The sequence below is a fragment of the Varanus komodoensis genome, unplaced genomic scaffold (assembly GCF_004798865.1).
Source record: "Varanus komodoensis strain SLA01 unplaced genomic scaffold, ASM479886v1 scaffold4, whole genome shotgun sequence".
Taxonomy (NCBI): Eukaryota; Metazoa; Chordata; class Lepidosauria; order Squamata; family Varanidae; genus Varanus; species Varanus komodoensis.
The window spans coordinates 16,284,872-16,311,426 of record NW_025335941.1 but is presented as its reverse complement, the minus strand read 5'-3'; the positions used below and the strand labels follow the sequence as shown (position 1 = coordinate 16,311,426).

The window sequence follows — 26,555 nt, the reverse complement described above, 5'->3', positions numbered from 1 at the left end:
GGAAGTGCACTGGGAGGGGATTGCCTTTCTTTCCTTGTCTCTAGTAAGGTGCCCCATACAACAGTGAGTTTTCAAGATGTGCGGATGGTTTATTCTTTATTGTTCCATCATGCCAAACTCAGGGAGTGAGTGGATGCTAAAAATAAAAATCCGCATTCCCTATCCGGATTGGTCACATTCTGAGATATAAATAACCCATGCATATTATTCATTTGTGCATGGTTTGGCTTAAATTATGTTCCCTGGAGCAATAATCATAGAATGTTGGAGCAAAGGGGAGTGCAGACAGTGGAACTGAGAGACTGTGGAGAAGAGATAAACCAGGTTCTATACTGAGTGAAAATCTATAGATGGAAACCCAGTTCAACCCATGGGTAGCCAGTGGTAATGATGCTAGCAGTGCAACATATGGTTACTAAAGATGAAAAGTAAGGAACATGCATGCTCTATGAATCTTCTCTTTATTGCCCACTTACAGCCTGTACAGTGAACAGTGTGTATGTGTGTGAGTGTGAGAGAGACAGAAAGAGCACCGCCTGAAGCAGAAATACATGCATCAAAGCTGTTCCTTCCATCGACTGCCGCAATCCATAGTGCTGTGCTATAAAGCTTTCCAAGGTTATTCTAGAGCTAAAGCTGATGGACAGAACTTTCTGCTGAACTTGACTGAAACTTTTTACTTCCACTGAAATGTCTTGGAGGTTTTGTTTCAGAAGAAATGCTCAGATTCACCTAGAAATGTAATTTTGATGTGTTCAATGTCACTGGTTTTAATGGTTTCTTTGCTGCCCTTGAAATTTATCTGGTGTTCTGTTTAAATGGAAACCTCCACATTTGTGTTAGATAAATTGCTGTGGAAATTCTATAGTATCTTTAGAAACTTGTTTCATTCCTAGTTAACATATTTATTTTCCACAAGCCCCTCATTGAAGTTGGTAAGCTAGAATGTCGTGTCAGGATTTATTTCATTTGATATCCATGCACTGATTGAACAAACTTGAAAATGGCCTCCACAAAACCCTAATTTTTCATAGGAGAAAGTTTTGTGAGCTACTAGGCTAATCTTGATACTATTAAAAAATCATGAGAGAAAGAGACTGGACTGTCTAAGAAATATGATCTCAAAGTCACTCTTTAATTATGGTTTGAACAAGGAAATATGCAGCAGTCCTAAAAGATTTTGATTCTGGGTGCCCAAACGCCACCCACAGACACTGTTGCATCTTCCTTCAGTGGTGCTGATAACAGCATCCTCTACTGCAGTGGTTTTCAATCTTTCTACAGCTGGGGACCGCCAAAAAGAGGAAAACCGCCTCAGGGACCACTGAGTTAGAAACAAAAAGCATCATACCCACAAGACAGTATTCTGAGTATTAGTTTCCAAATACAATACCAAATGAAAGAAAGAAAATTAGTTCTCCAAAACAATCAGAAATCAAGCAACAAAAATTGCCATAAAAAGAACAAAATACCAGAATCAGAGTGGCGTGGCTCCCAGTCGTTTCCCACTGAACCACCTCACCCTCCCCCCGTGGCACCAGTGCACCCCATGAATCTGATATTGACCAAGGAAGAGGTGGTGGAGCACAGCCAGCCCCCGCACCAGTCCGTGGTGAGCAACATGCCCCCCACCTCCACACACAGACAGGCAGGACATCTCCTGCAGACCAGCACCAGTCCACAGACCAGTGGTTGAAAACCACTGCTCCACCGCACCAGGGGACCTGAAGGCAGCACCTGGCACTCACAGTTCTGCCATGCCTACACTTGGCCACTGCTCCCCACTGCAGCCAATCCCACCTCTTATAATGGTAGTGATGGCCCAAGAAAGCAACTAGCTCCTGCCTGCAGCATAACTGAGAGGAAATTGATCATACTGTTGGACTGGAAGGTTTTAGATTTCAAAGATGCATCTTCAGATGCTTCATGGCATTCTTTTCCTCAATATTAGTTGATTATGTTTTTGTGATTAAGGAACTATTATTAGTGAAAGGCGGAACAAAATGTTTAAGAAGCTAAGACAAAGGGATAAATTTAGGGTTGTATAGCAATTTTACTTCCGCTCCATGATGATGTGGACAAAAGCAGAAATTGTATGCCTGTTTAGGGTTGAGAGACAGAAAGAAAAAGTGGGAAGAGAGAGGATGGAGCATCTGTCTCTGTCTCTGTCTCTGTCTCTCTCTCTCTCTCTCTATGTGCGCGCATGTACACATGTGTGTGTGTGTGTGTGTGAAGGAGGGAGGGAGGGAGAATGAGAAGGGGGCAGCTGCAGCCCCACTCACTGCTGGCAGGCAGCCTCTAACATATCACTCCAGATGGAATGTGGTTGCTGAAGGTAAAAGGGTCTCCAGTTATTCACATTTACATGGGAAGAAGCTCTCATGAACTGCATGAGGATTACTTTTGAGTAGAATTGTATTGGGTCACAGTGTACATTTATTAGCTAAAACAGAAGTCAATATCAATACCTCCCTTTTTTAGTGGCAAGAATCAGGACACAGGTTGGGGGAAACGGCTTAGATTTTAATGTAGACTTACCTTACATTTGAAAAAGATGTGAACTAAAGTTCAGTTATCCTTCAAAATTCACACTCCTCTGAATTTTGCAGTGGAGTGCTCCAGTTAAAGTCTACCAACATGCACATAGCAGGGCAAAGCATACACTTAAATGCATATATTACTGAAAAGAAGTTTAAATGTATTCTGCCAGGAAACTTGCATGCAAATATGTGCTATGAGACAAGAGCGCATGAAAATGCATGTCTTAAGACAAAGATGTCTAAAGATCTGCTCAGGAATGCATTTTAGTGGATATTCACTCATTTTTTAAAAACCCTTCTTAAACTGAATTTAAGATTGGAAAAGTGTGAAAAGGGGAGAAACTGGCATTGGCATATTTACCATTTCTCTGATGAAAGCAGACATTGTTATTAGTTCCACAAAGGCAGAACAAAATTAAGACAGGCTGCAAAGACTGGCTGGAGCAAACCAGGAATAAAGCAGAACTAGCTAACTTTTGACCTGCAGATAATTTAGGGTAGCTGTAGCCAACGTGTGCCCCGTGTCCATTCCTTCAAATCTCACCAGTGCTGGCTGCATCTGCATGGCAATTTGATTTGGTGTGACCTATAGCGCACACACTCAAAAGAACAAGAAAAATGGTCTTGTTCCTAGTTCACAACAAACTTACCCATACACTTGTTTATTTCTCTTAGGCTGTAAAGCAGAGGTAGGCAACTTGTAGTGTCCAGATATTCCACTGAACCTTCCGTCATCCCTCACTACTGGCTATGTTGGTGAGGGCTGATGGGGATTGCAGCTGACATTTTCTTGAAGGTCCACACATTGCTCACCCCTACCATCTAGGACCATTCCTGGGATCAGGAGACTTCTGCCACTTGGAGCGGATTGCACTGGGCTGGATAAAGCAACAGTCTGACCCACTGTGAGGCAGCCTCATAGGTTCAGAATGATCATGGCAGAGGAGCAAATCAGAGGACTTCTGATGAGGAAATGAAACCACAGACAAATATTGAAAAATCCCAGTTTTTATTTGTTTAGAAAGTACATACAACAATGAATGAGAGAGTAGAGAGATGCAAAATAAGTGATCTATCATTTCAAAAGTTGGAGTGAGACACTTCCCAGGCAATTAGTTGTCCATCACTCTTATGAGCACAGAAGCTGCTGTACTGCCTCTACATTAAAACAAGGAAAAGTCATACAGACTTTCCAAGAAATAAGAGTCCCTTTTTCAGAAATTTCTCCACATGTTTGAATGGTAGGCATTCATTTTAAAAAATCTTTTGCCTTTTTCATTTTATTCCTAATATTGTCTATAGAGAAAGCTGCACTTGTTCAAGCCATAGTTTCTTTCCTTGGTGTCCGTCTCTGATGACAAGTAAGGATACTTGTGAATGATGACCGTCCTTTTGTTCGTGACCTTTTCTTTAATTTCTTCTGATGTTTGAGTGAAATTCCAAGTTCTTCCATTATGGCATTGAAAGAAAGACACTGGTAAAAGTTGGAAAAGATTTTTAAAGTATTATATTTAAAACATATTTTCACCCTATGGCATAAAAAGTACATCTAGATTCTAAACACATTTATAGCATACCACTGATGACTGGTTTGGATTTGTCCAGTATCATTGGGATATTTTGCTGAACTGAATCAGGACTCTAATGCAGTAGATTCTGATGGCATTACATTTTCTAATCAATGTGAAATTTTAAACGTTGCTAGGCTTCTTTATTAATGGTTGATCAAGTGCTGGGAATCTGAGTAAAGCAACCATCCCTAACCTAATGCTACTGTCCTTGCTGGCTCTGAATTATGGCAGTTTCAGTCCAACACATCTGGAAGTCACCTTGTTAGGAAGGCTGGAATAAGAGCTGAGTTTAACATTACACTGTGAGAACTGTTAGAAGTATGAAATCCTCTGTGTAATCCCATAGGGGAAATCCAAGCATCATCTAGTAGCGGTACTTTGTATGTAGAGAATTGAAAACTATCAAACCATGGGCCCCTTGAAAATATAAATTAGGATGATCAAGCTTTTTTGGCTTAAAAGATTCATAGATAATGGGTTGGATCCACAATTTCCCATCCACCAATAGAAGGTATCCAGGTGAAGGAAATCAGGATCTAGCAGGGGATCTTAGCTAAAGGCAAAGTCTGGATGTTTTCTATCTAGCAAACTGTTCTGGAGAGTCCACAATCCTCCAGAGCATATTTTCTGTCCCAAAAGGGGCTGTGGGAGGGATTGGTAAAACTTGGAGTCCTGTCTCTCCAGTGGGATCAACCAGGTGGTAGAGTAACCAATACACTTGCAGCTTCCTGCAAAGACTTGAATTTGAATTTTCAATTTGAAAAAAAAAGCTTATTAGTTCTACATAAGATGAACCAAAGTATTACCGAGTTGACACACTGAAGTAATCTGATGATGGTGAGGTTGTGAACTTATTGACAGAGGTTTTTTTGGCATGACTAAGATAGAATGCAATAGGAGAAGGGTTTAACAAAGTGTTATAGCCAATATTACTCTACCAGAAAAATCGGGAGAGTTAATATTGTTCTGCTAGCAGGTGCACAAGCATTACCAGAATGGCTTCATAACTAATGTATGCTACCTCTAGCCCAGTGAAGAAAAAACAATCAGAATAACACCTTGCCTAAGCAGAATTGAAGTCTTGGATCTTACACTTGTGTAAAAAAGAAAAATAGGGTTTCTGCAAATGGTAGACGCTTTGCACTACTGGGATGATATTTGATAGAACCCTAAGGCAGGAGGCGCTCCAATGGAGCAAAGCTCAGGGAGCCAAGGTTCCATTTAGATGCCAGGAAGCGCTTCCGGACAGTCAGGACCCCGAGGGTGTGGAATAGGCTTCCACGGGAGGTCGTTGCGGCCCCATCGGTGTGGGTGTTCAAGGATAGGCTGGACATCCATATGGTGGGCATGTCGTGAGCAGAGCCGGCTGGTATCAGAGGTCAGACTAGATGGACCAGGAGGCCCCTTGCTCTGTTTCTAAGCATTTTCTTTCTAAGCATTTTCGTTCTCAAGTGTTGTACAACAAGGGATCAGAAAGGAAGACAGATGTTGGTTTGCTTTTTTCTTTAAGTATACCCAGAACATCTCAAATCAGGATACATCTTCACATTAACATGTTTTAAAAAGAAGTTTTAGGAGTAGCATTTAAAAGAGCAGCTGTCCTGGTCACAGACACTATAGTGGTGGTGAATAACAAGAATTTAACTGGAAAGAAACATTTGTGGGTATCCAGATTGTATAGCCAAGTGCCATACTGGGAGTTTAGTTCTGTAAGCCATACATATTTTTCTTTCAAGACAAGAATGCTATAAATTATTCTGTTGTAATGAAGAGAATATATTGCAAGGAAGAAACTGAAAAGGGCACAAAAGCTATAATATATTGAACCTGCTCAGGGTATGTGGGAAGACTTGTACTCACCCAATAGGGATTCCATTTTTCCCCTTCCATCTGCTGCATTGAAAATAGACTTTGTGGCTCCCTTATGTTTACAAAACAACCTGCCGTATGGCGTGTTTGTGGGGGTCATTGGACAGGAAGCTGTGCACTTGGAAGGTGGAAGGTTGTAATCTGCTGAGATTATGCATACACACAGCAGAAAGTCTTCTTTGCTTGCAGAATTGTGCCATACCTCAATGGCAGAGCACATGCATGCCATGCAAAAGGTCACAGGTGTCATGTCTGGTGTCTGTAGGTAAGGCTGGGGAAGACTCTTGTCTAAAGCTCTAAAGTGTCAATGCCAGTCAAAGTGGAGAATGCAGAGACCGATGGAGCAGTTGTCTGACTTTTTATGAATCACCTTCCCATGTTCCTGTCCACTGTGACCCATTTCAAATGAACTGGACATAGAAGCAAAGTGCAGCATGTGAAAAAGTCTGAGGCTAGAAAAGTGGATGAGGGAGACTCAGAAATCCTTAATTATCTTTACTGCCAAGAGCTTAGAGGGGAAAAAAGGATCAAAAAAGGATATCCCTTGTAGAAACTATTTCTTTTAACATGCAGACAGAATGAAAACTGGAGTGCATTCACAATGTCTGTGCCAGAATTTTAAAGTCAGTGGAAATTGAAATGGAACAAGAAAGAAGATAATTAATAGAAAGATGGAAAGGACAGAGTGGAAGGCAGAGTACAGATTTGCAAAATTGTATTACAAATATAAACCACCACAGTTTGTTTCTCCCATCTTGCACATACTGGCTTTGCACCACCTAATTGCCATCATGACCCCCACTGAGCACTGTTGGTCATGTTGCCTAAACCCAGTAAAAGTGGGTTTGCAAGACACCCAGAATACATGACTTGTTGTAGGGGTTGTTCGTAAGCTGCCCCTGAACACGGCTCTCACTGCGCTTAGACTGCACATCAAGCCGTGCCTGGCGAGGTAATTACAGCAATTTAGCACTGTGCAACAGGCATGTGTGGGGCAGGAAAATGACCTATAGTGGCTTATTTTCATTCTCTGATGATGTGAACCTACCCAGACAGGCATGTGTGGTTGGTGAGCATATTGTCTGCACATAATGCAGATATGTTTCTACCATGATGCAAAGAACATAAAATGCATTTGTAGACAGCTAACTGTGGGCGTCTCACCAAATGTCTGCGTAGGTCTGCTACACAAGGAAGGATTGAAAAATATTTCTGAAAAGTCCATAAAATTGTTCAAGGAAGAAATTAGGCTAATTTACACAGGAGGTGTATGCAAAACCCATGTGGAAGCTCTTCTGAAAGCTGCATGCCTGTCATTATATACTCATCGTGTGCCATATACCCAACTTTTTCATTTCTTTGCTATCATGCTTTTTATTGCATTGATCACCAAGATAAATTAGTTTTAAAAGCACATAATGAGTTAACACACAAATTGAGTTACCTGGAGAGTGGCCATGGTTTAGAATAGTTAGGAATAGAAACATGGAGGCCAAGGACACTATCAAAACTCACTTTTGAATTGGTGGTAGCATGCATTAGAAACAGAATTTATAATTATTCTAAATTAAGCCCCAGATTCTAAATTTTATGCCTTGGATCAAACTGCAGGTTTGATAGAGAAAATTGTTAATTGCCTACAGTAACATAATATAAGGTTATCAGTGGCAGTGTATTGCTCCTGGAATCTTTTTTTCTTTTTACTAAACATTTATTAGTCTAAGGTTGCAGTTTTAATCATAAGTACTTTCTGTTAAGATCAGTGTAACTCCCAGGTAAAGACAGTGAGGACTGGGGTATAAACATGAGTAATTTTGAAACTGCCCAAGCTGTCTAAGAGTATGATGAAATCTTTGCTGTGGAAAATGGTTTTAAGAAATTATCTAGTTACTGCAAAGACTTTTTATACTTGAATGACCAGAATTGTAGCATAGAAAAAGAGACATCAAAGGGAAAAAGTTATATGGATACTACTATATACTTTCTCTGTTAGAGCTGATTACTGGGGTTTTATCTTTTAAAAAGGGCTCTACGAGCACTCTGCCAGCTGTTGGCTCAAAGGCATGAATTAAGTACGCAGCACTAAGCTGTAGAGATGTTTCCCCATCCAGCCAGGAATAAGCTCACAGAAGTGCATTTCCATGCATCCAATGCTAGGTTACATGTGTCTTAAACTGAGTTTACCCAACAACATTGGATAGCCCATAAAACATTCCTATAAAAACAGTGGACTGTAAAGTACATAGAAATGGACTGCATTGTCAGACTCATTATGTTGCTGTGCTAGTGTAATTTTGATGCTGTCTGCCAGAAACTTCTGTGAAGTTTGTTTGTTCACATATTATATGCCACCTATAACTGCCAAAAGGCCTTCCTAGGCAGCTTTATGGTCTTCAAGCATAAGCCTCCTGAATACTTCTGCTTGGAGAGGAAATATTTAGCTTTGGGTAAAAATGAATATCTAAAACCTTCCCTCTTAGCTGTTCCTCTTCTGAAAGATGAGTGTGATTTTAATTAGTTTTGCTTGAATAGGAAAGGAAAATGAAAGCAAATTAGTTTTACCCTCAAACACTGCATCTTGTAAAAAGACTGGCAAGAAGTTATTAAGCCCAATCAAAATGCAGTTGCAACTACCCAGGCATGCAGCTGGTGATCCAGCACTAGGGCTGGGTTGGACCCAAGAAGAAACTGTGTGTCTAGTATTTGTGGGCTTCTGGGCATGCTGCTCAACCTGGTTCTGCAAGTCTGTGAACACTTGTGGAGTGAAGGTTGCACAACTGGCAGTCTTCTGCATCAGGTGAAGCAACACAAGCAACTGCTGCAGGTGATGCAAAAGAGGGACGCTTCTTGAGTGGCACATGGGGCTTGATTCCTGGGAAGCCCCACATGATCAACCTTCCTCCATGTCGGGTGCACCATTCCAAACATGATGTGAAAAAGTACACTGATAGTGATATGCAGGACCTGCCAAGAACAAAACCCCGTGTGACTGCTAGCAGTGTCTCTCCTCCACACCACATGTAGCAATTGCTCGGGCTGCTGCACATGACGCAAAAGAGATAGTGCTTGCACAGTGCATGGGATTTGATTCCTGGTTTTGTGGGATTGTGTCTGACCTGCGTGAACTGCTTTCCTATTGGGGAAGGGCTTCTGTATCCAAAAATCTCCTTCCATGTATATACCTCCCTTGCTAGATGGGATGATTGTCCATTGCCATTAAAGAAACCTGAATATCCTGTATTCTACAAAGCAATAATCTGCAATATTGTATTATGTTATGATTTGACATTTATTAAGCACTTAAGTATATCAGTTGTCACAATGAGTGGAGGATCATCCAACAGTTTTAGCAATTCCTCCCAAGGTATTGTACTCAAAGAAGTATTGTAAAGACACCCTTAAATGATGGTGATTTCGTGTGTGTTTGTGTGTGTTGCCCTTCTTTGTACAGAAGATCCTGATGCCACATCACTGTGTCCTTCGGAAAGTCCTCTTATTTTCAAAAGTAGTTTACCATTTGTTGTGGGGCTACTATTAGAAACAATTTTTTAGAGCAAATATGGTCACAGGTAAAAAACTAGTGGTAACTCTTTGGATCAGAGTCAAACATGTTTTCAGCTTCATATAGATTGTCGAGGAGGTTTGCTATTATCTGAACACACCTTTGCCTTACTGTAACTATACAGTATGAATTGAGGGCTGTGTTCGAATCCCTCGTTCTTCCCGAATTAATTTGCCACAGTCTAACTCCGTAGATAAAGTAGTTCCAGAAGTGGAGTTGGATGGATGAGTTTGCTTGCACTGCAGTCCATAAAAGAAACAAAAGGCCTGGTGGCATGTAGAAAGGAAAAGATGGAAGAAGAACAAAATAAAGATAAAGATGATTAACCAACCTAACAAAAAAAGTTTAGAATGAAAATGATGCCAAAACTATAGGACATAATTATGGAAAATGAAAAATTTCAAAAAATGCAATAATAAGCTGAACTATGAAGAATGCGTATCTTTGTACTTATAGTACAATTCAAATGTTAATATTTTTAAGAATCTAGCAATCTGTGCGAATGCCCCACCATTCATATTTCTCTTACATCTTTCTTTCAATGCTTAACAATTTTCTTTCAGCATGGTGATGACAACTCCATCATCACTGACTCATGGCCTTTATGGAAGGGTCGCCTGTGCTGCTGGGAGGTGAGTACGGCTGTGCAACCAGGCATGCGAAACAGCCATGTGCACATGGCAAGCAAATGCGCCTATGCACAGGCGTCACCTTTGCCCTCTCACGCTCTCTTTCTCCCTCCCTGCCATCGAAACACTCAGGCATGGGGAGATTTAAACCTCCCCCTCATGTAATAAAACCATTTCATGCATCCCCACCCCCAGATCACCAATCTGCTCTCCCCATGCATCTTCTCCATTTCAGTTTTGCTTTCCGGAGCCCATCCAACATCTCTTTGTTGGACTACCAGGAGTGCAGTTTTGCTAGGGAAGGCAAAGATTCAAGCTTCTCTGCTCAGCCTGCCTGCCTGCCTTTCTGTATTTATATTTTCTTTTGAATTTGTAGGCCACCCACTAATCCAAATGGATTCTCTAGAGGGATTGTAATAAAATACTAAAAAACAGTAAATCCAATTGAAATCACAATAAAAAGTTAAAAAATAAATATCAGAATTAAACCAACTAAGCAGAACAACAGATGTCAGAACAAACAACAAATTTCAGGACTATTCTTAGAAGTATTCAGAGAAAAGAAATGTTTTTGCCTGGTGCCAAAATGAAAACAAGGTTGGCACCAGCTGAATTTCTTTGGCCCCAGGTGATTTCTTTGTTCCCTAGTTGAGGGGCAGCCACCAAGAAGGCCCTTCTTCTATTTACCATCTTCTTTATCCCTTTTTAGAAGATCCTCCTCTCCAGATCTTCATGGACAGGTAGGTATATATGGGAGCAGACCGTCCTTTAGGATCATCAACAAATAATAATTGGCTGACTAGCACAGATTGGGTGGTACTCCATGTCAGCAAAAATTTTGGCAAAGCTTAGATGGAGGAGCTGGATTCCTAGTGCAATAGCCTAGTCCAAATTGAAATTCACATAGAACTTTCATACTGAAACACCATAGCCTGCACCTATTCATCCAACCTGAGTTGTGACAGGCTCCTGCAGGCAGGAAGCTTAATTTCCCGTTGCACCTGAAATTTAAGCTGAAACAAGTCTAGCTTGACAGTTAGCCTATATCATGGAATTGGGACCTTGCTTTTAGCTGCGGATCCACTGAGTTGGCCCTTCTATTTGGCAGAGTGAGGTAGCTACTTCAGGCAGCTGAGTTTTCATGCCATGAAAGAACAGTAAGCTGTCAGTTCAGTTCTTCTGGTAATTTACTCTCAAGGAGAGAAACTTTTAGGTGTTTCTGTCTCATTTTCCAGAATCTCTTGACCATCCTTGGGCACTATGCCCCTAAGATGGGGTCATGAATGCCATTTGCTGCTCCACCTCAGGAAGCAATTTTTTCTGGGCTGCCCAGTGCAGGACAGCTCATCTAGAATCTTTTCAGCCCCCTGGCTCAAAGGAAGAGAAAGCAGCTTTTGTGTAGTTCCGTGGGATCCCCTGCATTCAAGCTAATCCTCGGAGTTTTGACCTGTGGTTGTATTACCCAGATGCTCCAAAACTTTGCTTACCTGTTCAATGTCGCTGTTTTTTCTTGACTTGTAAATAAATTCTCCAATGGCTACAAAAACAGAAAGAACAAGTCCTGCTGCAAGCACTATGAAGATGCCCCCAATATTCTCCACACCAAGGGCACTGGCTTCCTTGCTGTCCTCCTCAGGGCAACCATTGCCTCGCCACCACTTCTCCTTCATCATGTGCAGTTTTCCTTCCTCTTGTAACTGGAGGATGGCAATAGTAATTTTATCTCTATATGGAGAGCCTGAAGAAAAAAAGAAAACGCAAATCAAGATTAATAGGACATCTAAGTAAGAACGCAGGCAAAAGATGAGGTGCCAACCTGATGTAGCTCTTTGTATTCTGAATCCTGCAAAAAAGAGAGTATGCACTTCATCTTGTTACATGCACCCTTTAGCTGTGGTCACTGGAAACTTACTAGCATTTTATGAGTGTTTGTTTATTTACAAAAATGCAGGCAGACTAGCTTAAAGACTCCTGCACAGTCCACATCAAATTTCCAAGGAGGCAACCAGCATCCCAATATTTTTGCAGCATCCAGGCTCAATTCTGTTTCTTCCTTCAAATCTCTGATTCAAAACTGTTTCCTCACACACAAACATCTGCACTGCATCACTTCCAATGGGAAGAGGGGAGGGAAAGAAGACTTCCCCAAGGAAGAGATAGAGAATTGATCCCGGGCTCTGCAAAGCAACCTCTAGAGGTAACTCAATAGTGTAAGCTGAGTTTTTCACAGGAAAGTTATCGCATCAGCTAACTCTGTTGGCATCCTGCTAGAGATCCCTTGGGAAACCAGTATAACAAGGGGATCAGCATGCACGGAGATACAAAGTGGTAGGAATCAAAACACAATTTAAGGCATTTTATATATATTTAGCAGCACTGCATTCAAGGATTAATTTGCCCAATTAATTTACCCAGTTTACCCAATATTTCTCAGCGGGAAGCAAAATGGAGCAAGAAGTCAATGGGACTGGTGTTACGAACTAGGATACTGCCAGAAATAATCACACACTGGTTGTTTTCACACAACAAGGAACCTTCTGTGGTTACCACAGTTAACTGTTGTTGTTGTTGTTTTAAACCATGATCTACCTGACAGAAAAATCAAATGGTTTCTATGTTATTGTGGTTCCCATCTTCCCCACTCAGTCCTCTCACTGTTGACATGCATCCCATCAGCCACTGTGCATGAAATTCAATCCCAAGCTGCATTGTTCCCTATGTCACCTGCCTTTTTGTCATTGGTCCATTAACAGAGACTGGATGGTTTGAGTAGCCCCTGCAGTTGATGTTCTTTCCAGGAGACTCTGTTGTGGTTGCATGCGAGAACCACGGAAATCATGATCCTGGGTTCAGATAGCATAACATGTCATGGTGGTATGGCAGAACCACAGAACAAACCACTGCTTCTTAGTATGGTTTCTGAAGTCCTAACTTAGCATGATTGGGGTCAGATACCATGACAGATCAACCATGGTAAAAACCCCAGCATGGCTTGTGTTGCTTGAACTCAGCCATTGTCTATGAGAAAAAAATGGCTGCTTTGGGCACTTGTTCTCAAGGTCTGCTGGTTGGACTTCAGAAGAATCATAATCAGAATGTGAAGCAGAACTGTGGGGAGCCCAGTTTAGGTTCAAGCTGACAGGAGCCAAGGTTCCTCCTTCATACATTCAAAAGCCATAGACCATTTTCCTTGCAAAACATTATTTATTGGCCAAAATGCACAAAACACCCAGGGTGAATCTCAGAGCATGCAGAGAGCAGTTTGTTGAACTGAACCTACTAATCACCTCCAGGAATTCTCCTTACGAGTGTGCCTGGGCCACATCCTTTCAGGAGAGGCCTTTGAAAAGAGAGCACACATCCACTCCATGTGCCAATCCTCTAATTGGGTTGCCCTTTTCTGGTGTCACTGCATCATGGGGTCAAGAGCCAGGGCCACCTGGTCTGTGTCTGAGAAACTCCCCTGCTCTGAGTCCCCTGCTGCTAGCTGTGCATCATGGTTATTCCCAGAGACTGCCTGTCCACCTGGAGGTCTGGCCTTGAGATAAGTGTTTCCCATTCTCTTATCTGAGTGTCCTAGCATGGCCCACATTGCAAGGCCCCCAGTTCTGCTTCCCATTCTGGGTCTTCTGAAGTCCAACAAGCAGTCCTTGAGAATAAAAGCAGCCATCTTTCCCACTTCCAAAAATGTAGTGCTAGGAGCTGTCCATCTGGAAGGACCAATTGTTTCTCTTAGAGCTTTTATGCTGCATTACTCTGCCATCTTGAAGTCAGTACCACTTACAATTATTATATTCATGTTTTATTTGTGCCATGGACTATTGGTAACTATGAAGCAGCAATCTGTACAGCATTTCCTTCTTGCCTTTTCACTTTGCTTCATGGAATTGTTAAGGTCTCATGGTATCTCTATCTGCATAGATACCTTACCTCCATGTAGCTTCACTCTGTGGGTCACTGATATATGCCTCAGTATAAAATGTCATCAGCAGCTGTATCAGGGCTTCTGATATTAGATTGTTAATGACAGACACGTGTAGCAAAAACCTTTGCATCCTGCAAGTCTCCTTCACTCCCTGCATTATCCACTACCTGGGTAATATTTATCCAAAATAGTGATATTTGATCTTCCACATTTTACTTATTTCTGTCTCTTTCATAAGATTTCAATGTTCATGGAGAAATAAATGATACATTAAAATAGATTCTTATATGAAGATTGAATCAGTTTGATTCTAAGAAAGCATTCTAATATAATCATTTGTGCTGATCTGCTGTGACTTTTGACTTGATCATTTCACTTGCCTAGAAACCTGCTATGGGAATGATGACATTTTCCCAGCTGAACTCAGGAAAGGAGTAAAATGTGTTTCAGAAAAAGAAGCATGGAAAAGAATAACAGCTAAAATTGTAAACTGAAAATTTCTAGATGATTTCTTTGTTCCTGGACTATGCATAGCATGATTACCTGCTGATCTATGATCAAAGCTAAATATCCAAATTGTATAGTATAATGTTCTAAGACAAGGACAAATCTCTCTCAAGAAGTCTACATTATATGAAGAAAAACCTTACATTACATAATGGCATATAATGCTTTCTCATATATAAATAGTGGTATAAGAAAAAATATTCAGTATTACTAGTGTCAGGTAAAAATAATACTGTTGTTTGCTTAGAATGAAATGTTTCTTTCATTAAAGGGTGGTACTAGCACTTCAAATTCCAGAATATAAGCCCTGATATAAATATAAAAAAGAGTCTTGTGCCTCTTTGAAGCCTAACAGGGATATGCCTCTTTAAAGACTAACAGCCAGAGAGCTTCAGCTGTGGGGCAGAATAGAAATGGAAACAACAACAGCAAGAACAATTCTGGCATAAGTTTCCATGGTGGAGAGTCCATGTCTTCCAGTGCTGAGGGGCTGCGTAGCTCTGTGGAAGAGCGTGTGCTTTGCGTGTGGAAGGTTCCAGATTCAGTCCCAGCATCTCCAGGGAGGGCTGAGAAAAAATCCTGCCTGAAGAGCTGCTGCTTATCAGAGTGGGCAGCACTGAGGTAGAAGGATCAAGGGTCCGACTCAGCCTAAGGCATCTTCCTACGGAAGAGACACAAAGAATTCTTCTCTGATGAAGGGCACAGTCCTATGCATGTTCAGGACTGCAGACCGTTTTTCTGCTGAAATGTATATAGGATTGTACCCAAAGTGGGCTTTAGTTCAAGAAAACTCTTGCTACAATAAAATTGGTCCAGCTTTAGGTGCCTCAAGAATACCAATTCAACACCTAAAGGAGACAAAAGGGCAGTAACCTAAATAATAAAAGACAACATCTATGTGCATTATAATTCATCTTGGCTTATGAAGGATTGAAACTTTTGTTTAAATTGTGTGCATGACTTTGAAATTATTGCTTTTATCACAAACACACATGTAACTTCCCACATTTTTCTTTAAGAGTCTGTTAATCTTACAAGACACCTTTACAACTTCACAACCGCCCCCTCCACCCCAGCTGTATTTCTGATGCACACCGCTGCAAGAGGAACCACCATCTGCCCTAGCTTATTCCTTCATTGTTTTGGGTTTGAAGCACTGAATCGAATCGTTATCACTGCTTTCCAGTGCATTGATTGTTCCCTTAGAACATCTGCATTTCCCCCCCTTAGGGGATAGGAGAATGTTTTCATGCAAGAGATAAAATGTACTGAAGAATATTATTCAATGAAACAAAACTTTACAAATGAACAATTCAGATAAATCTGGTCCCAATATTCTCAGCTTTCATATATTGAAAGTCAATAATAATTTGCCTCTGGAATGATAGATGATAAGCAAATGGATGATGAATGGACAGTTGTACACATATATTGAATTAAGTTTGCAATCTTACATGCACATACCTGGGAGTAAGCCTCCTTACAGTATAAGACTCTGCCCCTGCTCCGTTTCAGCATATTGTCCCCTTCTCTGTCACACATGCTGCTGATGTGCAGTCCAATACAGCCTGGTAGATTATATTAACAGGACTTCTGCTGCACTTTCCCTAGTAGCATCCAACATCTCATCATTGCTAGGCTACATATTGACTTTTTCTGAGAGTACACTTGTGCTTCACATGAAACCTGTTCCTTCCCCCAAGCCTGCAGAGATGCTGGGGTTATTTCGCACTGTGGCCAGCCACAACATGAGGTGGGGCATGAAGGTAAATGTGCAATGCCTGTTACTTCTTCACACTGGATGGTGTAGGAGCAGGGCCAGAAAGGATATTCAAGCCCAGAAGCTGCCCATCAATAACATCTTGGTTCTCATGCTGGGTATCTACACTCATTGTGTTCAGTATAGGTTATGGAGTAGGCAAAATGTGGTCTCCAGATGTTCTGACCTACAAGTTTCTTGAGCCCTAGCCAGTCTAATCAATGGCAAGGGATCATGGCAGTTGTAGGACAATATATCCTGAGGTCCTCAAGCTGCCCACTCCTATTGTAGGATTACTTGATTGCTGAGGGGCCAAGTGGGATCATTTTTCTTTGCTGGTGGATCAGGCTGAGTCAAGAAAACCAGATTGTTCTCCTAATCTCCTGCAGCTAAGAGGAACTGGAGGTTAACATGAGGTAATGGTATATGTGTCAAAACAGCAGGGCAGTGCAAGGCAAGAAATAGGTTTCAAGCAGAAGCCACTGATAAACAACCAAAGAAACCAAGATGGAGATTGGGAATTCCTTAGATGAATTGTTAGAACTTTGGGATATGTAGGGTGGCAAAGATTTGCCTGGTTCATACATTCAAAATATTGTGGTTCAGAGGGTTTGTGCATCAGGAGAGTCTCCCTTGACACCAAAAGGCAATTCAGGTGGCATCCTGACTTGACCCTGCAGCCGACTGCACTGCTGGATCATGGAAGGATAGACTCACCTTTAATACAGCAGCTAAAGGTAGACTGCCTTGGCAGGTCATGAATAGGCAGTCCTTGCACACGTCAGTATATAAACTCAATAAAATGCAGTCCTATACCTTTCTCTCTGTATGGGGAGACCTTCATCTTCACTCAGTATTTCAAATTCTGTTCTAGTGTCTCCCACAGTTTACATTTTAAAATGGATGAAAAGAGAAAAGGTTAAGTAGGGTGGATTAGTTTGACTTGGTTATTTAATGCCTGAAGGTTTGAATTTTAATGAATTGGAAAGGAAATTTCTAGCAATGCAGTTATTCCGTGTGGCCTCTTATCATCACAATGCTCCAGGGATATAAAAGAGTACATTGCGGTGCTTATTTAGATGTATTTGCAAAATGCACCATTACCATTACTTTTCCTCAGAGCTGTACTGCACTTCTCATGCCAAACAGGAGAAATTAACAAGTGATCTTATTTGCCTTGCACAGTCTCCCACTCACCAAAGATATGCACACGTTTCTTACCAATGGGTGTTCCTACACCATAACCTTTGGAATCAATGAGTCCCCCAATCTGAGTGAGATTGCAGTTTCTCTGAGTAACATATTCTATACTGGTTGATTCCATCAGCAGAGCATAATCTGTGGTGAGCACACGTTGGATTCCTTCATCATTATTCTTCACCAGAGCTGTTTGCTGCCTGCTGCTCATAAATGCCCACATTTTCTCATATGTTGATATTTTCGATTTCTAAAAAAGAGAAATATACGTATCAGGAACAGACCTTGTTCACACATGCTAACTGCAAAGCATTCCTGGATGGAACCAACTATCTGTTTTGACTGTAGGAGAAAGATGTTACAATTCTTTCACATTTAGTTCTGCTCCAGTAAACCTAGCTCCATAAGCAAAATTTTTTACAGATAATTTTTGTTTCTATCAGGCTGTAGTACTGAGCATGTGGTCTCCTTAATTGTTTTTGTCTCAAAAGGGCACAATTTCAATGAAGGCACGTGTGTTGAGGACTTTGCAGTTAATAATGCAACGAAAGAGGTTTGGTTTTGCTTTGTTTAATTGTGGTAGAACGTATTTTTAAGTATTCTGTTATGAAAAGGTTGTAATGTCAAACAAAGGATGTACAGGTAAATATTTAAAACAGCAAACAAAATAATCAAACAAATAGTACATTTGGTACATTGCTCTATGATTTGATAATGAATATATTTAAATGTTTTAAAGAAAGAATTCCACCATAAGTGCCATCTTTTTGATGGAAAGATGGGAAATAATAACCAAATGAAAACAAAGGCTTTGAATCTAAGTTATCAATTGATGGTCAGTTACTTGTTTTTCAGATTCAGCATTTAGGTTTCAGAGTTCTCAGTTTTGCAAATGCAAAAATCTGTATTCAAATAATTAAACCTTCAAGTGATCTAACACCCTTGTGCTTTCTCTTGTCCACAACAAAGAATATTATGGTCATAATCTTATTCATTTTAGCAATACTGGGAATGAAAACTTTTTCTGGTAAAATCAATTAAAGTGCAATGGATGTTTAAACAGAAAAAAGTCTCTGAATTCCCATTATTCTGCAGTCAACCTTGTTGCATGATTTTCTTCTGTCCATAGGATTGGGAGTCCTTTAGAGCACAATCCCTACAATTCGCAACATTTCTGAACTAGCCCCCCCTTGGATGGCACCAGTTTAAGAATCTTATCAAATCTACATAGAAGATGGACAGGACACCCATCCATAACTCTTTATTGGAAGAGATTATGAAATAATTCCTGACTGCTCTCACCAAGCAAGACTGGTGGGTCTTTATACTCATATGTAGCCAATTCTCTGTGAGAATGTTTAACTAGGAGCAAGCAACATAACTCACACTTAAGGACTGAGTATGGGCTGAGTGTGGGTCTGAACTGTGAGTTGTTGTTGAAATGTGAGTTATCACATTGTGTGAATACAGGCAAGATGGCAAACAGGCAAGATAGCAAACAACCCACAGTTCGCAACTCAAGATACCATTAGTTTGATTTGTGTTTTCTTCATGGTTAAAAGGCCTGGCTTGTTAGTGGAGCTTGTTCAGACAGCACGGGAACCCACAGACTATAGTCAACCTTTGAATGTGGCTTGCCGTGTTAGTTGATCCTAGTTGATGTTTCTATAAACAGAAACTCTTGGAAAGATCCCAAGATAGTAAGCATGAGATAACTTTAATGGGTAACATATCTGTATGCTAAAACTGACATTCAACCTTAGGCAAAAAAAAAATTATGTCACTTTCATCATGCTATCTTAAACAAAACATTGCTTTTGACTTAAATGTCAAGGTTATTTTGTGCACATAGAATGCCATTTCAAACACTTCTAAAACTTGCATTATACCTTAGGGCAGCGTAGGTTTCCACATGATTACAGTCAGGAAAATACATGCACATGCACAAGCAACACAACACAGTAACTAGTTAAAATAACCCCTAGTTGCAAAATGCCAAATTTTTGTGTTTATCCTTGCAGCAATTCTGTGAAATAGGTAATTATGATTCTAACCTTAGAAATAAGAAACTAGGACAGAAAAACAATAACTTAACTGTCTCCCATATTGAAGTTCTACTTAGGTCTGATTCACAAAAAGTTCTGGCACTCAGTGTCTTCTGGAAAACTAGTTAAATAATTGCACACATTGCTGGTGGTCTAGTCAGTTGTGTTTCCTGCTCACATGATTGGGTTTTTGCAGAATTTGACAAAACTAAGGATTCTGCTAATCACATATAGTATAGTTAGGTGTGATGGGTTTTCTTACTCTCGTGTCAACACATGCAGCCCAAATTTAATTGAGAGCAGAGTTTGGGGGGGGGGTGTTAAAATCTTTCTCACTACACAATTTTCCTTGAAGCACACATAGACACATGGACTTTGTGCTCGCTCGCTCGCTCGCTCGCTCGCTCGCTCTGTGTGTGTGTGTGTGTGTGTGTGAGAGAGAGAGAGAGAGAGGGGGGGGGGGAAATACCCACAGGAATCAATAAATCTACCTAGAAGCCACTCTGCCTTTCTCCTCAGTCCTCAGTACAAGCTCAAATCTGCCTAGGGTTCTTTGCAGGAATAAACCAGGATATAATTCAGCACCAGCTGCTGCTGCCGCCATTCCGTAGCCATCTGGAATTCCAAGGGATTAATGAACTCAGCCCAGACTTCTCCTTATTTTAAACCTGGCAATTTTTACATGCAAGCTATAGCTAAACCAATGAAGAAAAATATAACTTTTCCTAGGGAAATAAAAATTCCTTCATGCATTCTCTGTCCTTCAAAGGTGTAAAGTCTTCTGTTTTACAAAGACCCCCCCCCCCACCCCACACACACACAGACTTCAGTACTTGTGTTGTCTAAACATCACTATGTTCATTTATTTAGTATGGACTCTGGGGAGACATGCCCAATGCCAGCCTTGTATGAAAAATTATCTCAACTCAACCTTTTGTTGAAGATGCTTCTATACTAAGTGAGCCATTCAGGCAGCGTGGCACTAAATTCCTTTGGAACTGTAGTCTCCAGTACTATCTTAGCAAAACGTATTTGCATGTAGCTCAGTTTTAAGTTAAAAATTGGAAAGGAAATTGACCATACACGCATGTGAAGCGCTTTCACCATTTGCCGAATTCAACTACTCTTTGAAGTAGTTGTTTAGAAGTACTTTGTTCTGTTTTTGTTTTCATTTTCATTGCAGCATTTGTAAACTTTGGATTACACAACAAAAACCTCCTGCAAAGGCAGCAGGAGGCTTAATAATAATCCAGACTTCAAGAAGCAGGATTCATTCATGAACTGAGGTGTCAACAAGGCTCATCATTAACTGCACTCACTTGCCTATGTAAAATAGGCAGGTATGCTTCAGTAAATTGCCAGGAAAAATAAACATAAAACAAGTATAAATTGCTGGTATTTGAGATGAGTCTGAAATATACAGAAATGCAATGAATCCATGCCCTCTCCCCGTCTGTAACCCAGTTTCATCATCTACTTACAAACAAGTGGATACTAGGTGAAAACAGCCCTTTAAAATACCAAGCTGACAACCACAGAACTGGAAATATTTGTTCACAGAATATGGCAGAGGATGCAAAAGCTTATTTTTTTCCAAATTCCCATAGCTTTGCCAGTCTGTCACAGCATCTTTAGAGTGATAGCTTCCTAAAGGTTAGCTTTGTCTCTGTGTCTCATGCATAGATTCCACAGTGGGGAGGAAGAGAACTATAATTACCTGCATCTGTTCAGGTTTGCCCTCCCTGAGATTGCCAACTGTTTGTGTGTGTTCTTAGGTCCATGGCATATTCAGGCTCAAAGCATCAAACCAATAAACCAACAGAAGCCCCTGAAATCTAAATTAAATTGAATGGGATCACCCCAGAGTAAAATGTGTTTGATTTGTAGATTTATGCAACCTAATTTATGAGCAGGTAAATTAAAAAAGAAATACTAGCAATACCATTCTATCTTTGGATATATTTGTTGGGGGAGCAAATGGAAAAAAGGTATTATTGATTTGAATTAGAATATCTTATAAGCTAATGGACAGAATATCTATATGGGCGTGTTCCAGACAAAAATAGTTGCCCCAAGTCCACTGAAATCAGTGAAAAAAAGTTGATTGTTACTAACAAACCATTGATTTTAATCTGACTCAGATAGATATCCCTAGAATGAGGCCTCAATCTCAAGTAGCTGTTAGAACTACAAATGGCACCTGATTTTTATTTAAATTCAAGTATAGTTATTAAGCTATTATGCAATACATTTAGTATTTCTTAGCAACAGTGCAACTTGCAAGTAGTTTGGAGCCAACTGCCTAGATTAGATCACACCTATCCAGCATAAAATTACCTAAGTGTTGGTTTCATATCATGTATACTTTTGCATATACACAAAGCAAAATTAATTGGGCGGTGGCAGAAGGGGAAATGGATACAGTAACAAAATTGTTGTTATTATTACATTTCTAAACTGCCTGTAGCCAAAGCTTTCTGGATGGTTTACAACAATAATTAGAGAATCATACTTTCACATCTCCCATGCAGCTTCTAACCAGGCCTGACCCTGCTTAGCTTTTGAGATTAGGCCAGATCAGGTACCTCAGACTTTAAGAAAACATTTCTTCCCACAGCACATAGTCAAACTATGGCATTCACTTTCACAAGAGGTAGTGATGGTCACCAATGTGGGTGACTTTAAAAGGATATTGGACAAACTCATGGAAGAGAAGGCTATTAATGGTTACTAGTCCTGTTCACTGTATGCTACCTCTGGTATCAGAGGCAGTATGCCTATGTGCACCAGTTCCTGGGGAATATGGGTGGAATGGAGCTCATATCCTGCCTGTGAACTCCCCATATCAGCTGACTGACCAGTGTGTGAACCGACACTTGCTCTGATCCAGCAGGGCTCTTAAGCTCTTGCATGACAAAGCTGTTTGCTTGCTCTCCTGATACTGGTGGAGAGTAAACTTGTGATGGCTTTCTGTGTGGGTGTACATAGATTTGAGGCATGCTTTGTATACTTGGTAGAATATGTCCAAACTGGTAAGAATTATATTGATGTATATATTCGTGTGTGTCTATGCATGTGCATACATTCATATACGCAGCTCCTAGCATAATCCATACCAAAGCAACAAGGTCTTATTTTCACCTGACAATGCAACATGTTTTGTCACCATCTTACCTTGAAGAAGGTCATTGTTGATCCATCTCTGACAGCTCCGTATTCTATTTTAGTTTGCTTTGCCAAATCATCAGCCGAATCAATGGGGGATTCCATTCTCTCAACGGTCAAGAAGGCAGCCAAATTAGCAGTGTAGGATGATATTATGATTAATGTGAAAAACCACCATATTCCTCCAACTATTCTGGTAGAAAGAGCTTTTGGCATTAGCTCTGATCCTGTATAACACCATTAAAATATGTATATTACCATAACTTGAATGGAACTTCAAACTCATTTTATGGAATGTTTCTTTCAGATACATGCTACTGGTATGAACAAAATAAAATGATTTGATGTAATAGTTTCAAACACAGAGAACTAACATTAAGTATGGGAAGATACTTTTTAAAAAGAGGCATGCAATGCTAGGACTCTAATTAATATTTATCTTAATTGTTTTTCCCAATACCATGGCTGAGTTGTAATATGAACACACTTACTTGGAAGTAGGTTTTATTACTATTGCTGCAATAAATATGTTTAGAACTAGACTATTGACTTTAAATCTCACATGCCCTAATATTAGCGTGCATGTTTTTACCCTTGTACCTCAATCACTGTGACTGCCTGGGATCCCAAAGTCATATGGAGAAGTAGGCTTGCTAGAGCAGCATCAACAGGATTTACATGGTTAAAAGGAAAGCAGAGAAAATCTAAAATGTCTTGAGATATTAGGACAGTTCAAGTAAGAACCCTAAGCCATAATATCTGCATAATTATGCAATGTTAATGACAATGATGAGTGAGGTCACAGTTGCCGTAAGACTATACTGATGACGGAGGCCATTATTAGCATGACACGCTCACTCAGCAGCGATGGCCTCATATTGTAAGACAACAACAGCAACAATGGACAATGGAGCAAAACAAGATGCAGCAAGCTGAAGACAATAAATGGATAATTTGCATGTTGCTTCATTGCTGAGAACAAAATTCTCTCCCCAGTGAATTATTTAATGCCACCTATTGAACCCATTTGATTTTTCAGTCAACAAGAGGATGGCGCCAACATTTGGTGCTCATGGGATGACTTCAGACTGATCCCATTGGACATCTATATTATATATTCATAGTAACTTTCAGGAGACGACGCATTTTCAAATAGCTTTCCATTTGGTTTGAGCCCACAGGATCACTCCAGTGCCTTTCCCAAGCAAGCAGCCCTTTGATTGTATCATAAGGAGACTCCAGTCACAGGTAGTCTGCCTACCCTTTGCAACTGAACTGAAAGAAAAATATGTCAGCATCATGGGTTCAAGCAGTTCTCTGCCTGCTCCTCCTTAGCTTGGTTCTACCAGTCTTCCTTCTCCATTAGGGAAAATTAACAAAGTGACTTGCAATAAGTGCCTGCGGGCCAAAGTAGATATGATGTTAATTGTCTCAGTCCAATGAACACGCAGGCTTTTGTTATGCAGATTGCTCAGAAGGAGGCCTAACAAATCTGGGGCCCTGGGAAATGGGAAAGGGGTCTTTCTTTCTTTCTTTCTTTCTTTCTTTCTTTCTTTCTTTCTTTCTTTCTTTCTTTCTCTTTCCCTCCTTCCCTCCCTCATGCTACAGTGCATGGCAGGGGAAGTTTCCCTGCTCAACTCTTCATGCTCCCAAGGCTGCTCAGGCTTCTATTTATATATCGAAAAATGTGGCTCCTAATTGCATTCACCCAGTTATCTGCATGTCTTGCTTGGCTTCCTCTTCAAAGCACCACTCTGCAGAGAGCTTGGCTTATTTGCACCAGCTATAGCGGCAAGGGGATGTAGCAGAAATGGAGAGAGGACAAAACTGGGCACAGAATTGTATGCTTGTTAGTCCAGTTCAGCTGAGAATGTGCATTTGTAGCCCTCCACAGCATGAGTCCTCCTTATATTTGATGCCTTTTCTCTTTGAGTTTAGAGGCTTTGATTCAAACATAAATCCAGGAGGAATAAAGCACATGCATAAATGTTTATTGGACTAAAGAAGATATTAGCCTTAGCTACAGACTAAGCTTGCATGTAATTCGATCTGATTTTTTCAGGAAACTTTTTTTTGGCATTGAAGCTGTGTAACTTCTGAGGCAATTATGTGCAAGGTATAAAAGAGATCTATGTCCTTGGCAGATTTATTATAAATAAATCTATATACGGTATGCTATAATAAGCATAACAACAGCCATCATTTCCCAAAGGATAGATATCAGATAAAACAACTGTTTGTAGAAGTATAAATAAGACTCTCTTAAAAGTCTGTGTTGTGTATGATTCAAAAGACTGTGCTAAGTTTGATGTTCCTGTTGGTACGAGTCTAAGGACAAATAACTGGTATTAGCTGTGATGGCATAGAACTAAGTGGGTGTCTTCTGTTCTATTCTGTTTAGTGTACATGGATGGATAGAACTGATTGCATGGGAAATGCTTGGCAAACAGAAATGGCTTCCTAAGAAAGATTGGTACCTGCTGTATCCCTTGGTCTCTGGGTTGGGGCCTCTGGGTTCCATGAAATTTTGCATGAATGGACTTTTGCTCATACAGCATAACTACTCCTTCTGTACACCACATATCTGCTTGGAGAGAACCCTCAGCCCTCTGGAGAGGATTCTAGGGGTGTGCTTGGGAACTCATTTCACCAGCTCCATCTAATTGCCAGATGGGCACTGTTGGATTTTGTATTCTTATTTGAGCAGCACAGTTAGTTTAAAAAAACAAACCAAAATTCTGATCCAGCATGGGAGGTCTGCGCATAGAACCAATCTTTCATGTATGTAGTCAGGCAGATATGCAGTCAATGCTCAGTGCTCAGCTGGACCCCACTGAACTGCCTGGAATCAGCATTTGGTTTGCATATGAATGATCATCCCCAGCCAGGCTTACTATCCAACAAGAGCTGAATAGTGCTTGTACAGAACAATCCTAGCCATATATCCTCAGAAACAAGACCGATGGAATTAAATAAGACCAAGTTGCTAGTAAGTATGTTTAAGAAGTGAACCAAAGTCACATCTTAATCTCAGAGCAGTTATTTTCAAAACTTGTATTAGTATCTACATTTTAATTCTTCCCTTGGCTTTCTAGTTAGCAAACAATATGATTTACAAATAGATATTCTTCCAATGCTGATTTTTGCAATTTTGTAGCAGACCTAGCCACTGTAGGAAACAATAATGCTGATTCAGTTGTTTATTAAAACATTATTTACTAAAAAGCTCAGCACAGAAACATAAATAATATGAATGCTGATGCCACGTCACATTTTAATGAATATAGATGATGGTAGTAATAGCATGCTACATTTCAGAGACCATTGCAACTTGGCAGAACAATCTAGATCAGCTTCCAAGATTATACCTGTTCCACAATGAAACCATGGGAAGTTCTGATATTATTCTTGTATATTCCTTGAGTCTAATTGTAATTTGTTTGATTTCCCATCATAAGAAATTCAGTTGCTCGTGTGAAACAGAAAATGTGTATTTTATGTAGATTAGATTTACTTATGGTCAAAAATCACTGATCCTGTAAGGTATCAGTGGACACCGTTAACAATAGTCTCAACCAAAGAAAAAGTGAAAATAGGCTGTTGGCTCACAGATCCATGAAGGATTGACAATTCAGTAAAACTAAGCACATACCTTCAGGTCTAGTAACTTTGGTGGAATGCAGACCCTCATAAAAGAGCTTTCAAGGAAAATCAATTGCAGTCTTTCCTCCTAATCAGAGCTTTGTGCTAGCAAAGCATGGAGCAACTGTTGTGTAGCTTTCCCCA

The 26,555-nt window shown here is 40.4% G+C and overlaps 1 protein-coding gene across 1 annotated transcript in view; it reads right to left on the bottom strand.

The window, feature by feature from the left end:
* Positions 1–7,380: 7,380 nt before the first annotated feature.
* Positions 7,381–26,555, bottom strand: part of GRIK1 (glutamate ionotropic receptor kainate type subunit 1) — a 174,886-nt gene continuing 155,711 nt past the window's right edge. The window contains exons 14-17 of the mRNA XM_044441749.1: positions 22,779–22,996; positions 17,584–17,809; positions 11,659–11,909; positions 7,381–9,808 (exon numbers count right to left, since the gene is read on the bottom strand). Coding sequence (XP_044297684.1) covers positions 9,659–9,808; positions 11,659–11,909; positions 17,584–17,809; positions 22,779–22,996 — 845 coding nt within the window. The 3' untranslated portion in view covers positions 7,381–9,658. The remainder of the gene's footprint in view (positions 9,809–11,658; positions 11,910–17,583; positions 17,810–22,778; positions 22,997–26,555) is intronic.